The sequence below is a fragment of the Hylobates moloch genome, unplaced genomic scaffold (assembly GCF_009828535.3).
Source record: "Hylobates moloch isolate HMO894 unplaced genomic scaffold, HMol_V3 SCAFFOLD_2, whole genome shotgun sequence".
Taxonomy (NCBI): domain Eukaryota; kingdom Metazoa; phylum Chordata; class Mammalia; order Primates; family Hylobatidae; genus Hylobates; species Hylobates moloch.
The window spans coordinates 81757207-81774256 of NW_026652277.1; the positions used below are offsets into that span (position 1 = coordinate 81757207).

Here is a 17050-nt window from a genome sequence, read left to right on the forward strand (position 1 = left end):
TTATTACTATTTTTTTGAGACAGGGTCTCACTCCGGTTGCCTAGGCTGGAGTGCAGTGGCGTGATCTTGACTCACTGCAGCCTTGATCTCCCAGGTCTCAGGGTATTCTCCCACTTCAGCTTCCTGAGGAGCTGGAATCACAGGCGTGCGCCACCATGCCTGATTAATTTTTTTTTTATTTTTAGTAAAGGCGGGGTTTCACCATGTTGTCCAGGCTGGTCTTGAACTCCTGGGCTCAAATGATCCACCTGCCTCTGCCTCCCAAAGTGCTGGTATTACAGGTGTGACTCACCTTGCCTGGCCGTAATTTTTAAATTAATGAATGCCTGCTTGGACTAATTCAGCCACTAAGGAAATTATTTATTAGCACTATTTATGAAGTATTATTTTGTGTGACTAAGGCTCTCTGCTAAGTGCTATATATCTCTATCATTACATTTTCACAACCCCAAACTACATTATTTCTCCCATTTTGCAAATGAGGAAACTGAGGCTTCAGCAAAGTGAATTAACTTGCCCAGATACAAGAGAGAGAAGTTATGAGCTCAGGTCAATGCATTTATTTACACTAGCAGCTTTATTTGCCATTATTGGCTTCTTTGTTCATGAATATGAAAGTCATTATATGTAGCTTCTTTTTTTAAATATCTGGAGATACAACTTAAGCTTATTTTCAAAATCACTCAATTTTGACATTACAAATTTTGTTTTGTAGAAGGGCATTCAGAACAAAGAGCAAACAATTATGTGCTGGGAAGGGCAGCAGGAGGGCTGGGTCCTAGTCTCCCTTTCTCTTTCGCTAAGCAGCTGTGTGGCTTTGGGCTAGTAACCTACCCTCCCACAAAAAAGGCTTCAAAAGAGGGCAAGCAGAGCTCAGTGGGCATTAAGACACGCACAACTCCTTTCTTTCAGAGATTAGATGAGGCCAACTCAGTGGCTTGTAAAATTCACAACGTGGCAGAGCTGTACAGCCAACTCATGATTCCTCGTGTCGTTTGTTCTGAGTCACACTACCCCTCCTTGAACAATCATTTACTGAGTGCTTACCGTATTAGGCATTCAGCAGCAGTGTGTTTCCCATTCAGTACCCTAGTATTGATTATTGACTACTGTCCCTCCTAGCATTTTTCACTCGACCACTTTTCTAAATGGCCTTTAGATTCAGAGTTCAAGTGGAAAAAGCCTAGTGTAAGCCTGGTGTCAGGCACTGAGTGGCGTGACCCGGGTCGGCAGCTAGTCCTATGGTGGTGATCTAAGAGGGCAGTGACGCCTGCTGACCAAGGGAGTGACTGCCAGATAATCCGGGTGTATGGCGATCCAGAGAGGGGTGAGGCTGGGTTTACGGAGACTACACCTTTGGCTTTGCAGTAACCCCACTGCTAAGGCCATGGGAGGAAACTCTTCTGTGCAAGACGCCTATGCACTTGGCTTCTGCTGCGTAGTGACCGGGTGTCCAAGGCATCCTGCCACGTCTCCTTCTCCACTCGGGTTTAGCCTCCCCTCGAGTCTCCAGCTGCCTGGAGAGACGTTTCTAAGTAGGAGATGGCTGGCCTGGAAAGGGACACTCCCATCACCGTTGTTGGCCTAGAGTCCCCCGCTGCGGCCTTTTTCTTTTCCCCGCCCCTGGCCTGAGTCAGCGGCCCCAAGGCCGGCGAGGTCAAGCTTCTTTGGGGAGCCAGGGAAAAGGCCATGGTAGAGGTACTGCCACGCGAAACCTTCTGGGCAGGCACCAGCCAATCATCAAGAGACATACAGGAGCCCCAGCCAACCAGCGCCCGCCTTATTACTGAGCACCGCCCGCTCGGGCCCTTCCTCCACATCCCCGTTCCCGATTCCTGTAGTAGCGGCTGTATTGCAGCCGCCTGCCGAACTGACCCGGGTCTGGGGACCGGCCCCTCTGGCGCCGTTCGGTTTCTCTTATTGCCGTCACTGAGGATGAGTCCCTGTGTGGCTCTGTGTGGACCCCGCGGAATCCACCCGCGCAGTTTCATCTAGCGACTGGTGAGGGAGGGCTTGGCCGCTGCCCGACCGTGCGGTGCGGCTTCCCTTCAGCCCGGGGGCAGGGGGAGAGTATTCGCCTTCCGGAGGGTGCGGGTGGCTGCGGGTGGCTGCGGACGGCGGCACGGGGGGACCGTGGGGAGGGGACTCTGTGGCCCCGAGGCTGCCGGGCTTCGCGCGAGGCGGCGCGGAGAGGGCCGAGTGGCCAGGGTCCCTACCGCCCCCCTCAGCTAATGAATGGCCTGTCCCGGCGATGCGCTACGCTCCTGTCCTGCCTGACACGCCCTCCAGCGACATTGCATTCCTAGTTGTGATAGTTGTGTAGTGTCACTTTCCTTCGAGTCTTGGATTTGAAGCCATTCCTGTGGGCGCTCATGTTCCTTATCCCCTTCCTGGGAGTCACAAGTTTGAATCCACTCTGGGGATACTGACTCTCGGGAAGCAGGTCGTGAAATCTGATAAGTGGACATTGACTGCTATGTAAAAAGGAACCGATTCTTTTTGGAGGGTTGGGGGTTGAGAGAGACAGAGAAGACAGGCCTTTTGTTTTTGTAACAGGCAGAGCTGTCTGGCTCAAAGAGTTTTAGTTCAGCTGCGAATTAGGTAACACAGGCCGTCCTTGACTCCTGTTTTCCAACGTAGTTCATAAAACTTGACTGTGTTAGCGAGAGATTCATGTAGCATCTTTTAACTTATGCCTCGAAGTAGGCCATTTGAAATTTATCAGAAATACTGAAAGGATATGACTTTTATGAGTAGTAATGTTTCAGTGCCCATAAAGTGGTGTAAATTCACAGGCTTGCCAGCCCCCTCTTGATCATTTCTCTTTTTGTATTTTGAATTCCCTGACTTTTATTTGTTTTAGAAATTGAGGCAAGGTAGATGAGGACAAAACTGATTTCTAAAAATAATTACATTTGCAAATATTTGCAGAAGCTTTAGTCAAACCAGAGTTTACTTCAAGAAATTTTTTTAGGCCGGGCGCGGTGGCTTATGCCTGTAATCCCAACTACTGGGGAGGCTGAGAATTGCTTGAACCGGGGAGATGGAGGTTGCAGTGAGCCGAGATCGCACCACTGCACTCTATCCTGGGCGACTGAGTGTGGCACCATCTCAAAAAAAAAAAAAAAAAAAAAAAGCCTGTAATCCCAGCAGTCTGGGAGGCCAAAGTGGGTGGATCACTTGAGGTCAGGAGTTCGAGGCCAACCTGATGAAACCCCGTCTCTACCAAAAATACAAAAAAATTAGCCAGGCATGGTGATGTGTGCTTGTAATCCCAGCTACTTGGGAGGCTGAGGCAGAATCGTTTGAGTCTCCAGCTGCCCTACCAAACTGCTTTTGAATTCAATTATTTTGAATTGAATTCCATGGTACTTTTTTCTACTACACTATACTACTTTCACTGAAATTTTTCTAACTGCCTTTTGGGAGAGCAGTTTGGTAGCATAGAATAGGTAGGATCAAGAGTACTTTTCTGTCGGTATTATTTTAGGTAGGCTTTTTAAACTTTCACATGAATTTCCTCATCAGAAAATGAAAGTGATCATATTTACAGGGGTAATAATAAGGCTGAAATAAGGATTATATTTATGTAGAGCACTATGTATAATGCATAAAACAAAATTTCACCTATAATTTTTGTGTGTTTGTTCCGTTGTTTAGTTTTGTTTTGCTTTACTCAGTTCCAAAGTATTGACCCGTTACACTTCTTTCTAGTTTCCCTATCTGTTCTCCAAGCCAGAAACCTGGGAATTACCACCACATCTTGTCAATTCAAGATCCTAAGTATGTCTTTGGATTGCCTGCCCTTTTTTCTTTTTTTTTTTTTAAATCTCTAAGGAAAGGCACATAAGGCTGTTCAAAATCCTGTCTATCCTTGTATGTGTCTTAGGCCTCACTTCTTTCTGTCTTCTGAATTATTTAGAAATTTTGGAATGGACCAAGATGATTCTAGTTCTTTTATATTTACTATCCCTTCTGCTTCAAATGTGCTCTCACCCAGAATTTATCAGGCCAAGGCATATGGTACTCTTTTTTTTTTTTTTTTTTTTTTTTAGGAGTCTTGCTCAGTTGCTCAGGCTGGAGTGCAGTTGCATGATCTCAGCTCTCTGCAGCCTTGACTGACCAGTTTTAATTGATCCTCCCACCTCAGCCTCCAGAGTAGTTGGGACTACAGGGATGTGCCACTACGCCTAATTTTTGTATTTTTTTTTTTTTGTAGAGATGGGTTTCACCATGTTGCCCAGGCTGATTTCAAAGTCCTGGGCTCAAGTGATTTGCCTGTCTCAGCCTCCCAAAGTATTGGGACTACAGGCATGAGCCACTGTGCCTGGACAGTACTCATCTTTTAAGTCTTAGTTTATACATAGTTTATATATCTCCTGTAGAAAGTCTTCCCTGGACCCCTCTTCTGCACTCCCTGTTCCTATGTGTCACTTGTTTTATCTTGACCATAAGTTTATAATTATGATATGTTTTAGTTACTTGCCTAAATAAAATTACTCTCTTCTACCAAACTGTGACCCTTTGATAATAGGAACTGTGTAATAGATCATAAGTTTTGTTCAGTTAGTACATATGTTAAACTAGCTATGCATCCACCTGAGTATTATCCATGAACCTGTATTTTATTTTATCTAAAATATTTAGGTCCTAATTATTTTTGTATTCCCAATGCCTTGTGACCTACTGTGGGTGCGCTGAAGAAGACAGTGTAGCGTAGCAGAAATAGCATGGACCTCATCATTAAACAGATCTGTATTTGAAGTCTGACTCCCTCTTTTCTTGGTGGTATGATTTGGGTGGTTTACTTGACTGGTCTGATGTAAAGCATTCCGTATGTATTAGGTCTTTAAATGCTTATTTCCTTTGCTTTCCTCCCCTTCATTAAGCAGTTTTTGAATGCATAGATAAGAAGTACAATAGGCATTGGAAATATGGGCCTGGAGTTTAGGGCAAATATGTGAGCAAGAGACAGATTTGGGGATTTATAATCATGTGTACGGTAGAGTTAAAAGCATGAAAAGGATTGAAACTATCAGGGAGAATATGAAGTAGAGGACGGAGGATCATTTGAGAGAAGCTCAGTTTGAAGGAAAGGGGAAGCGATAATGCCCTAGGAAGAAGTGGTTAAGAGAGAGAGCCCATGCTTAAATGTTTCTGAGACTTCCTGCCCTTCCTGGATCTCTTAGACTCCTTAAGGGAATGAGGTTTTAAAGACACAAAAGCAGGGAAGGCAAGTAAGAATGGAAAATATCTGAAAGTGTTTGGTAATTTGGAAGTCATTAGTAACTTTAGCAATAATGGTTTCTTTGGAGAAGTGTGGTAACAGTGATAATGAAGCTCAAACATGAACTTTGGAATTAAAATTTGTTACCTTTTTATGACTGAAGAATTAATAGTAATGAAAACTATTATTTGTTGAATGCATATTTAGTGCCAGGTACCATTTAGGTAGTTTCACTTATCATTGTAGTAACCATGTGAAGTCCGTGGATTGTTTCTATTTTCAGATGAAGAAACGACTTGGAGAGATTATGTCATTTTTTAGTTATATAACTGATAACAGCTGACATTGCTATATTCGAATCCATATATGTAAAACTCTAAGAAATCCTAGCTCTTAATAGCTTCCATGTTTCTGTTCGTAGTATTCTGTAGGTGCTGCTTTCTCTATATGATAGTATGGAATGACTTTTTAACATTCTTTTTTTCCCCTTTAAATGTTTACATTATATATACTAATAAATTAGGGAATTCTTTTCTGTTGTATCTTAATTCTTTAATGTAAGGTTTGAGTGATTCACCAATAAGTAGTTCCTTCCAGGTATTATGCATACACTGAAAATACAAACGTGGGATTTTAGAGCTTTAAAAGAATGAAATTAACTGGATGAACTATTTTGCCACATGCAATAAATAGTCCCTACTTATCCAAGGACACATTCTAAAACCCCCAGTGATGCCTGAAACTGCAGAGAGTACTGAACCCTATATATGCTATGTTTTTACAATTTGCTAACCAAGAGGGCTACTCAGTGACTATGGAGTTGCTAGCATGTACAGTATGGCAACACTGGACAAATGTATGATTCATGTCTCAGGTGAGGTGGAGTGGTTTGGAATGGGACGCTATGAGATTTCATCGTACTGCTCAGAATGGCGTGCAGTTTAAAACATAAATTGTTTATTTCCAAAATTTTCATTTAATATCTTTGGACTATGGTTGATTGTGGGTAATAGAAACCACAGAAAGCAAATGGATAATGGGGAACTACTGTATCATGCTTTCCATTTTTAACCTTTTAAAGTACTTGACGATTGGTACCTCTTTTTCTCTTTGCTACCACACACTTTTTTTGTGTGTGTTTTTTGAGACAGAGTCTCTCTGTCGCCCAGGCTGGAGTGCAGTGGCACGATCTCGGCTCACTACAAGCTCCGCCTCCCGGGTTCACGCCATTCTCCTGCTTCAGCCTCCTGAGTAGCTGGGACTACAGGCGCCCGCCACCACGCCCGGCTAATTTTTTGTATTTTTAGTAGAGACGGGGTTTCACCGTGTTAGCCAGGTTGGTCTTGATATCCTGACCTCGTGATCTGCCCGCCTCGGCCTCCCAAAGTGCTGGGATTACAGGCATGAGCCACTGTGCCCGGCTTTTTTTTTGTTTTGTTTTGTTTTTGAGACAGAGTCTCGCTTTGTCACCAGGCTGGAGTGCAGTGGCATGATCTCGGCTCACTGCAGCCTCCACCTTCTGGGTTCAAGCGTTTCTCCTGCCTCAGCCTCTCAAGTAGCTGGGATTACAGGAGTGCGCCCAGCTAATCTTTGTATTTTTAGTAGAGACAGGGTTTCACCATCTTGGCCAGGATTGTCTTGATCTCTTGACCTCATGGTCCGCCCACCTTGGCTCCCAAAGTGCTGGCATTACAGACGTGAGCCACCGTGCCCGGCCCCCAAACACATTTTTATTTGTTTTGTCTTGTTCTTTTTGTTGTTGTTGTTCAAATCAACGTTTCAAGGGGGAGATGATTTTTATGAGGACTATATCAAATTACAGAATGTATAGATTAGTAGAACAGATCTGGAGCTATTAAGTTGGTGCAAAAGTAATTGCCGGTTTTGCCATTAAAAATAACAGCTATTACTTTTAGAGGGTTGGTTGTTGTGTTGGTGGTGGTGATATAGTTTTAGGGGGTATAGGTTTGGGATTGGATTCTGAAAAGTAATTGCCATTAATTTGTTTTGTTTTGATACAGAGGCTGGAGTGCAATGGTGTGATCTTGGTTCACCACAAACTCTGCCTCCCGGGTTCAAGCGATTCTCCTGCCTCAGCCTCCCGAGTAGCTGGGATTACAGGCATGTGCCACCACGCCCGGCTAATTTTTGTTTTGTTTTGTTTTGTTTTGTTTTGTTTTGTTTTTGAGACGGAGTCTCGCTCTGTCACCCAGGCTGGAGTTCAGTGGCGCCATCTCGGCTCACTGCAAGCTCCGCCTCCCGGGTTCACGCCATTCTCCTGCCTCAGCCTCTCCGAGTAGCTGGGACTACAGGCGCCCGCCACCACGCCTGGCTAATTTTTTTGTATTTTTTAGTAGAGACGGGGTTTCACCGTGGTCTCGATCTCCTGACCTCGTGATCCGCCCGCCTCGGCCTCCCAAAGTGCTGGGATTACAAGCGCCCGGCCTAATTTTGTATTTTTAGTAGAGACAGGGTTTCTTCATGTTGGTCAGGCTGGTCTCAAACTCTCGACCTCAGGTGATCTGCCCTCCTCGGCCTCTCAAAGTGCTGGGATTACAAGTGTGAGCCACTATGCCTGGCCATTGCCATTACTTTTACTAACAAAATCTGCAAGTACTTTTGTACCAACCTAACAGAGAGGATTATAATCATCTAATTTCCAGGTGGAGAAATCAAAGTAGTTAAGATCAGAAAACTAGTTAGATCTCAGATTTCTGACTCCTGGTGTGGTATGAAGTGGGAGTGGAAAAATACAGATTTAGAGTATTTCATACTTCCGTCTGACGCGTAGAAGTTTTCCCTATACATATAGTAAACTCATGTATGTCCTTCTAAATAGTCTTCTTATAGCTGATTTTCTCTGCTCCCAAAGACTACACAATAACGAAGATCTAAAAGACCATATATATTGAGGCAAATTTTTCTCCTTTTGTCTTTAAACTTTTTAATGTAATTTTTAAACTATTGAATTAATCTTTTATGACTTTTGGATTTCAGATCCTACTTAGAAAGGTGTTTTGTACTTTGTGATTATAAAAAAAAGAGTCTTTTGTATTTTCATCCAGTGCTTTTGTAGTTTCGTTTTTTTGTTTGCCTTTGAACCATCTAGAATTTATATTGGTATAAGATATAAAGTAAGTACAGTATCTAAAGTTGTTTTTTAAAGATAGCTAACCAGTTGTTTTAATACCTTTGTTTAATTATCATCTCTTCATATGATGAAGGACTTTTCAGGTAGAGGTAACAATATTAACACAGTGCCTGGGTACTTAGTAAAAACGGAATAAATGATGAGAGTGTTGGTTATTGTTGTGTTGGTGGTGATGATATAGTTTTAGGGGGTATAGGTTTGGGATGGGATTCTTAGAAAGATGGTAGATTTAAGCATATTCATAGCTTGTGGGGACATAACTAGTAGAATGTAAAAATATAGCATAGAAGGAATGAAGGACTGGAAAGAAAGAGAGAAACTCCAGAGTACAACCAATATGGGTTAACTTTAAACATGAGAGTGGAAAAATGGAGTAAGGATGACTCCTATAAAAATATAGGTACCATAAATGTGAAAGGTCGATAGATTTAAGAAAAAAAAGGAATTAACCTGTTTATGCCAGAGGTTGCAAATGTTTTTTGTGAAAAATCAGACCTTGGCGATGACCTTGAGCATTAGGATATAAATAACTCCCGCAAGCTTAGTGTTCCAATAATGGAACACTAAGCATAAATGGGTTAAGGGCATCTAAATATGGAGGTAGTTGTGTTCTAAAGTACTCAAGGAGAGTGAGAGACAGATTTTGAATTTTTATTTTCTCTTCTCTTTCTCTTATAGGTCACCCTTGCAATTATGGATATTTAAAAGGATCAGACAGTGTGGAGGGGGAGTTCCCCTCCTCACTCCCCCTTGGTGCTTGACTCCAGGAATAATTTATAAACTGGAATTTTTTTAAATGAAGAACTTGTATTTGATATGAACTTTATAGAGCTATTTATAATTTTTTTGATTTAAGTGCCAAAAAATTGTATAAAGAGATATAGTTTTATACTATTGTCATGAGGATTTAAATTATCCTAAAAAGGTAATTTATTCTCAGTAACTTCCTCAATAACACCTTTGTGTCCTGGCTTTTTCATTTTTTAAAATTAGTTTTCACGATTCCAAAGTAAGTGGTATAAAAACAATTAGGATGAATTCACCCATGCCTGACTGCACATCAAAGTGTCGATCCCTGAAGCATGCTTTGGATGTCCTTTCTGTGGTAACAAAGGGGAGCGAAAACCAGATTAAGGCCTTTCTCTCCAGTCATTGTTACAATGCTGCAACTATCAAGGATGTTTTTGGCAGGAATGCCCTCCACCTTGTTTCCTCCTGTGGAAAGAAAGGAGTGTTAGATTGGCTTATTCAGAAAGGAGTGGATCTGTTGGTGAAAGACAAAGAGTCTGGATGGACAGCATTGCACAGAAGCATTTTTTATGGACATATTGATTGTGTTTTGTCTCTATTGAAGGTAAGTGTCATTTGTTAATTTTAAACCTATTTAGTCTGGAATATGTTTTTCTTAATCATTTTCATACATCCTACATGCTTTTTGGAAAATATTTGCATTTTTTCTTACTTGTTTGCTATCTCTTACTACTGTAACTGATCTTTGGAATTAAAACTCCATATATCCTTTTACTTAACTTTTTTGTGATGTAAAATTTTAAACATTTATCAAAGCTTACTATATATATAATGAACTGTTGGCCAATTTTGTGTTATTTGTACATCTCATAATATTTTGAACTAAATCCCATACATCATTTAATGAGTATTATACATTATTAAAAGAAATATTTTACGTTAAGTAAGCAAAATTTATTTGCACAAGAATGATTTATGAATCGGGCAGCATTCAGAACCAGAAGAGGCTCAGAGAGCTGTGCTGCAGCCTGAGCAGTGAGCTTTTATAGGCTGATGCAGAAGAAAGGCAGAGAAAATACATTTAATTGGTTAGAGTGGAAAGACCCTAGTTAGAGGTTAGTTGGTGGTTTCTGATTGGTAAAGACTGTAGTTTCATTTTACTGTTTGCTGGCTGTCTGTTTACTTATGGATGAACTTAAAGTGCTAGAGCTGCCCCAGTCTAATGGCATCTCAATTAGTATTTTTGTAACAATATCTTTTAGTATTTTAAAATGATTTATTCTTAAATAACTATATTATTAACTTTATTTATTATTATTTTTTTTGAGGTGGAGTCTCACTCTGTTGCCCAGGCTGGAGTGCAGTGGCCCCTGATCTTGGCTCACTGCAAGCCCCGCCTCCCGGGTTCACGCCATTCTCCTGCCTCAGCCTCCCAAGTAGCTGGGACTACAGGTGCCCACTACCACACCCGGCTAATTTTTTGTATTTTTTTAGTAGAGACGGGGTTTCACCATGTTAGCCAGGATGGTCTCGATCTCCTGACCTTGTGATCCACCCACGTCGGCCTCCCAAAGTGTTGGGATTACAGGCGTGAGCCACCATGCATGGCCTATTATTAACTTTAAAAGGGCACTAGTTGTTGAACATTATTTAGGAATTGTGTTTTTGAGTAGTATGTTTCATTTCTTGTTTAGTTAACATACGGTGTTTATAAGCTCTAAAGAAACTGATGAGGCCAGGTATGGTGGCTCATGCTGTAATCCTAGCACTTTGGAGGCCAAGGTGGGTCGATCACTTGAGTTTATGAGTTCAAGACAAGCCTGGCCAACATAGTAAAACACCATCTCTACTAAAAATACAAAAATTAGCTGGGTGTAGTGGCATGTGCTTGTAGTCTTAGCTACTTGGGAGGCTGAGGCATGAGAATCAGTTGAGCCCAGGAGGCAGAAGTTGCAGTTTGCCAAGATCGTGTCACTGCACTCCAGCCTAGGTGACAGAGTGAGACCCTGTCTCAAAAAAAGAAATTGATGGCCAGGCGCGGTGGCTCATGCCTGTAATCTCAGCACGCTTGGAGGCAAAGGCAGGTGGATCACCTGAGATCAGGAGTTCAAGACCAGCCTGGCCAACATGGTGAAGCCCTGTCTCTTCTAAAAATACAAAAATTATTAGCTGGGTGTGGTGGCACACGCCTGTAATCCTGGCTACTTGGGAGGCTGAGGCAGGAGAATCACTTGAACCCCGGAAGCGGTAGTTGCTGTAAGCTGAGATCGCACCACTGTACTTCAGCCTGGGCAACCGAGAAAGACTCCGTCTCAAAAAAAAAAATCATTAAAATTGTTTAATTTATATAAAATTTTCTTTCTAGTAGATTAGGTGTGTTGTATTGAATAGGCAAATAATAAAGCGTTTGAGATACACCCTAATGTCATTTCACTAATGAATGCAAATTAGAAACTCACTGTCAGAAGTCATGAGTTTTAAATTTAACAATTTTATTTTATTTCATTTTATTTTATTATTATTATTTTTTGCGACGGAGTCTCGCTTTGTCACCCAGGCTGGAGTGCAGTGGTGTGATCTCCGCTCACTGCAACCTCCACCTCCCAGGTTCAAGCGATTCTCCTGCCCCAGCCTTCCCAGTACCTGAGATTACAGGCATGTGCCGCCATGCCCGGCTTATTTTTGTATTTTTAGTAGAGATAGGTTTCCCCATGTTGGCCAGGCTGGTCTTGAACTCCTAATCTCAAGTGATCCACCTGCCTCAGCCTCCCAAAGTGCAGGGATTACAGGCATGAGCCACCATGTCCGGCCTTAAATTTAACAGTTTTTTTTGTATAGGGATTTTGTCATGTTTGTGGAGGACCTGGAGAAGAAAAAAACAGTTCTGGTCCTTAAGGAACTTCTGGTCAAATTCAGAAGCTTACCTTCAGTGTCTTCATTTAATTTTGACTTAAAAAATATTTCTGTAGTGGCTTTTATGTAGTAACGTTTACTGATCAGAATAATTTTTATTATATAGTAATAGTAAAATATTCTTTTGTGGAGTTAAACTCCCTACTGATCTTCTACTATTGCTACTACTGCCACTACTACTACTACTACTACTACTACTACTACTACTATCTTCTACTACTACTACTATTACTACTACTACTACTATCTTCTACTACTGCTGCTGCTGCTGCTGCTGCTGCTGCTGCTACTGCTACTTCTTACTGAATCATCGTGGACAAATTATTAAATCTTGAACTTCAGTTTTATCTATAAAAAGAGAATAATAATAGCACTTTCCTTATTTTTTTTTTTTTCCCCAGGGACTATCCATGAAGAAAAGCATTTTTAAGTTTGTTAATGGTAGAGCAGATTCCTCTTATATCTGAAACCTTGGGGTATCTGTTTAATTCCCTTATTGTCATTATAGGGAAAGCTAGGTTAGTAAGAGTTAAAGTGTCTGTCAGCTCCATTCTTACCCTTTTCCATCTGTAAAACTTTGGCTTTTTTTTTTTCAGTTTCTGCTGGAAAGTTGGATGACTGCCAACCCTGTTGAGTTTGAGAAGGTCCCTGGGTTTGGGTTTCCTGCCGTCCTAGGGGTTTTCATTTAGGTGTTAGCATTTAGGGCTACAGTTTGAAATAGTTATGGTCTGGACTGAATTTTGGTCCTTTCCTCCCTGTGAGATTTTATTGCTGCATCGAAATCCTCAATCACTCTAACCACCTTGGCTAATAGAAGCCAGGAAATTGTGCCGTTGCCACCTTGCCCTTAGCTTGACTGTCTTATTGGCATCAGAGCTGTGCTGATCAGTGATAGATATATAACAGTGGATGTATTCCACTGATGGTTTTCCCCTAAATCCTGTATTAACCATTCAGCATTCTCATGTTGGTAGGCTGTCTGCTTTTGTTCAGCATATTTTTTTACTTTGACCTTCCAACACTTCTTTAATTGGAAGGGGTGCAGTGATAGGTGTCTTCATGTCAGTTCCGTCTCTGATGCCAGCTGTAGCACTTCAGGTATTATGGATTATCAGGAAGAAACCACACACATTTTAATGAATTTGCATTTGGTAAAACTTTACAGCTATAACATTTGTAAATTGCACAGTAAATTGTCAGTTTCTTATTGCCAAAGATATAAAACCTTAGCAGAAACTTGTTGCCTACAAAAAGCTGGAATAGAGACAGATAGATTATCTTATGCAGCTTTTTTGCGGCTTCTTGATTCCGTGACAGGATGCATGGCTGGTAAAGACTGTTTATGCTTGTGGAGTCCTGCTGTATCTGTTGTTGCTAAACCATTGCTCTTTTATACTGGTGGTTTACTTACTATTCTGGAAGAACTTGCTTTAATTTTTCCCATTTGTAAATAGAAGACTTAACAGAATCATAGATTATATGGATTAAATAGTATACTGTCTGTGAGGTATTTGAAACAAATATTTTTTGAGTGCCTGATATGTGCCAGGCAGTAATCCAGGGCTAGGGATATTGCAGTGAACAAGACAGAATCCCTTCTTTGTTTAAGTTTTTATTCTACTAGGGGGAAATAAACCAAAACCAAAACCAAGCAATTAAATTAATGAACAATGGCCGGGCACGGTGGCTCACACCTGTAATTCCAGCACTTTGGGAGGCCGAGGTGGGCAGATCACCTGAGGTCAGGAGTTCAAAAGCAGCCTGGGCAACATGGCAAAACCTCATCTCTACTAAAAATACAAAAAGTAGCTGGGCTTGGTGGCACATGCCTGTAATCCCAGCTACTGGGGAGGCTGAGGCAGGAGAATTGCTTGAATCCAGGAGATGGAGGTTGCAGTGAGCCAAGATCACGCCACTGCACTCCAGCCTGGGCGACAGAGCGAGACTCCGTCTCAAAACAAACAAACAAACAAAAAACCAACAAAAATTAATGAACAAATAGGAACATGCTTGATAAATATTGATGTATTAGAGTTCTTTCTGCATGCAACTGGAACCAACTATGGTAACATAAACAAAATATATTGAAGGGATATCAGATACCTCGCAGAATAAACAGGTCATAAACAATTAACTGTCAAATTATAAATAAGAAAAAATTCCTCAAACTAAAATAGAGTAAGTATAAACTAAATGTAATAAACTGATTTGAAATTTTATGTCTCTCCTTCCCCGGATAATTTTTTTTTGTTTTTTCGAGACAGAGTTTCACTCTTGTTGCCCAGGCTGGAGTGCAGTGTCGTGATCTCGGCTCACTGCAACCTCTGTGTCCCGGGTTCAAGTGATTCTCCTGCCTCAGCCTCCCAGGTAGCTGGGATTATAGGCATGCACCACCACACCTGACTAATTTTTGTATATTTTCTAGAGTTGGTGTTTCACCATGTTGGCCAGGCTGACGTTGAACTCCTGACCTCAGGCGATTCATCTGCCCACCTCCCAAAGTGCTGGGATTATAGTCATGAGCCACTGCGCCCGGCAGAGTATGGCTTCAAATGCAAAAGGAGTTAAATGTTTATGTTCACATGCACTCCCACACAGACACAAACCTAGAGCTAGGGACTTGTAGGGACAGTGTATTTACGGGGTATTAAAGGGGTATCAGAAATGCTTTATCATCAAAAATGTTCACATGGCCGGGAACGGTGGCTCACACCTGTAATCCCAGCACTTTAGGAGGCTGAGGCGGGCTGATCGCGAGGTCAGGAGTTCGAGGCCAGCCTGGCCAACATGGTGAAACCCCGTGTCTACTAAAAATACAAAAATTAGCCGGGTATGGTGGAGGCACCTGTAATCCCAGCTACTCGGGAGGCTGAGTCAGGAGAGTTGTTTGAACCTGGGAGGTGGAGGTTGCAGTGAGCTGAGATCGTGCCATTGCACTCCAGCCTGGGTGACAAGGCGAGATTCTGTCCCCCCTGCAAAAAAAAGTTCACATGTAGTTAATTTTAATTTTTATTTAAAATGTTAATTTTTTATTTCTTCACATTTTCTGGTCCTTCCTTATTCCAGCAAGAGTCAGATATGTGATTTTTCTTAATTATTCTCTGCAGTATGTGAGAGAAAAATGTGTGTGAATATGAGAGATAATTGTTATTAAATTTTTTTTTTCAGTGTATTTATGGGGTTGATTATCTGACTTTTTGATACATAAGGATAGGAAGTCCGCCAGGTGTGGTGGCTCAGCCTGTAATCCCAGCAATTTGGGAGGCCAAAGCAGGTGGATCACCTGAGGTCAGGAGGTCGAGACCATCCTGACCAACATGGAGAAACCCTGTCTCTACTAAAAATACAGAATTAGCTGGGCATGGTGGTGGATGCCTATAATCCCAGCTACTTGGGAGGCTGAGGCAAGAGAATCACTTGAACCTGGGAGGTGGAGGTTGCGGTGAGCCGAGATTGTGCCATTGCACCACTCCAGCCTGGGCAACAAGAGTGAAATTCTGTCTCAAAAAAAAGAATAATAAAATAGGAAGTTACTGGTTATAGGTAATTGATTTTATATATATATATTTATGTATTTTTTTGTTTGTTTTAGCATGGTGTTAGTCTGTATATTCAAGATAAAGAAGGCTTGTCAGCTTTGGATCTTGTAATGAAGGATAGACCAACTCATGTAGTATTCAAGAATACTGGTAAGAAAATTTCACAAATGGGCTGGGCACTGCGGCTCACACCTGTAATCCCAGCAATTTGGTAGGCTGAGGCAGGCGGATCACTTGAAGTCAGGAGTTCGAGAATACTGGTAAGAAAATTTCACAAATGGGCTGGGCGCTGCAGCTCACACCTGTAATCCCAGCAGTTTGGTAGACCGAGGCAGGCAGATCACTTGAGGTCAGGAGTTCGAGCCTGACCAACATGGTACAACCCCGTCTCTACTAAGAATACAAAAATTAGCCCAGTGTGATGGCAGGCGATCCTAGCTACAGGCAATCCTGGCTCCTCTAGGCAATCTTAGAGGCTGAGGCAGGAGTATTGCTTGAACCTGGGAGGCGGAGGTTGCAGTGAGTTGAGATCTTGCCACTGCACTCCAGCCTGGATGATAGAGCTAGACTTTGTCTCAAAAAAAAAAAAAAAAAAGAAAAAAAAATTTACAAATGTATTCCATTAAGGTGCAGCTTAGCTTAGAAAATTTTAATGAAATTTTATTCTTCTTAAAGTAGTGGGGAAATTTATTTGTGTGTGGCTATCTGCAAAGAAATTTTACTTTGGTATATGTTGGATATTTTTTGTTTCATATTCAGAACAATTTTATTTTGCATTTTAAAATTTCAATCCATATTTATGTCTGTGTAAAAGTACAATCTAAAATGGGAGGACTGTTATAATTGTAACTACTGTAAAGTAATTGATATATACTCAGAAAGTAACATCAGCATTGAGGTAGAAGGAAAAAGGAATGGAAATTTTTATTCCTTTTGTTATTTTTGAGATAGGGTCTCTGGAAATTATCATTATTTTTGTGGTTGTTGTTGAGATAGGGTCTCGCTTTGTCAGTCAGGCTGGAGTGCAGTGGCATGAACACGGCTCATTGCAGCTTCAATCTTCTGAACTTAAGCCATCCTCTCACTTCAGCCCTCCAAGTAGCTGGGAATATAGACCCATGCCACAATGCCCAGTTAATTTTTTTTTTTTTTTTTTGAGACAGTTTCGCTCTTGTTGTCCAGGCTGGAGTGCAATGGCGCGATCTTGGCTCACCGCAACTTCCGCCTCCTGGGTTCAAGCTGAGAGGCTGTCTTCTCTCAGCCTCCTGAGTAGCTGGGATTACAGGCATGAGCCACCACACCCAGCTAATTTTGTATTTTTAGTAGAGATGTGGTTTCTTCATGTTGGTCAGGTTGGTCTTGAACTCCTGACCTCAGGTGATCCGTCTGCCTCGGTCTCCCAAAGTGCTGGGATTACAGGCATGAGCCACTGCATGCGGCCAATTTTTTTTTTTTTTTTTTTTTTTTTTT

General features: G+C 41.7%; 1 protein-coding gene across 2 annotated transcripts in view; it reads left to right on the forward strand.

Annotated features, from left to right (window-relative positions):
* The first annotated feature begins 1818 nt into the window (after nt 1-1818).
* IBTK (inhibitor of Bruton tyrosine kinase) overlaps nt 1819-17050 on the forward strand; it is a 78371-nt gene continuing 63139 nt past the window's right edge. For both annotated transcript variants that reach the window (XM_032152525.2, XM_032152536.2), the window contains exons 1-3: nt 1819-2001; nt 9057-9732; nt 15634-15730. In XM_032152525.2, the coding sequence (XP_032008416.1) occupies nt 9412-9732; nt 15634-15730 (418 nt within the window). In that variant the 5' untranslated portion in view covers nt 1819-2001; nt 9057-9411. The remainder of the gene's footprint in view (nt 2002-9056; nt 9733-15633; nt 15731-17050) is intronic.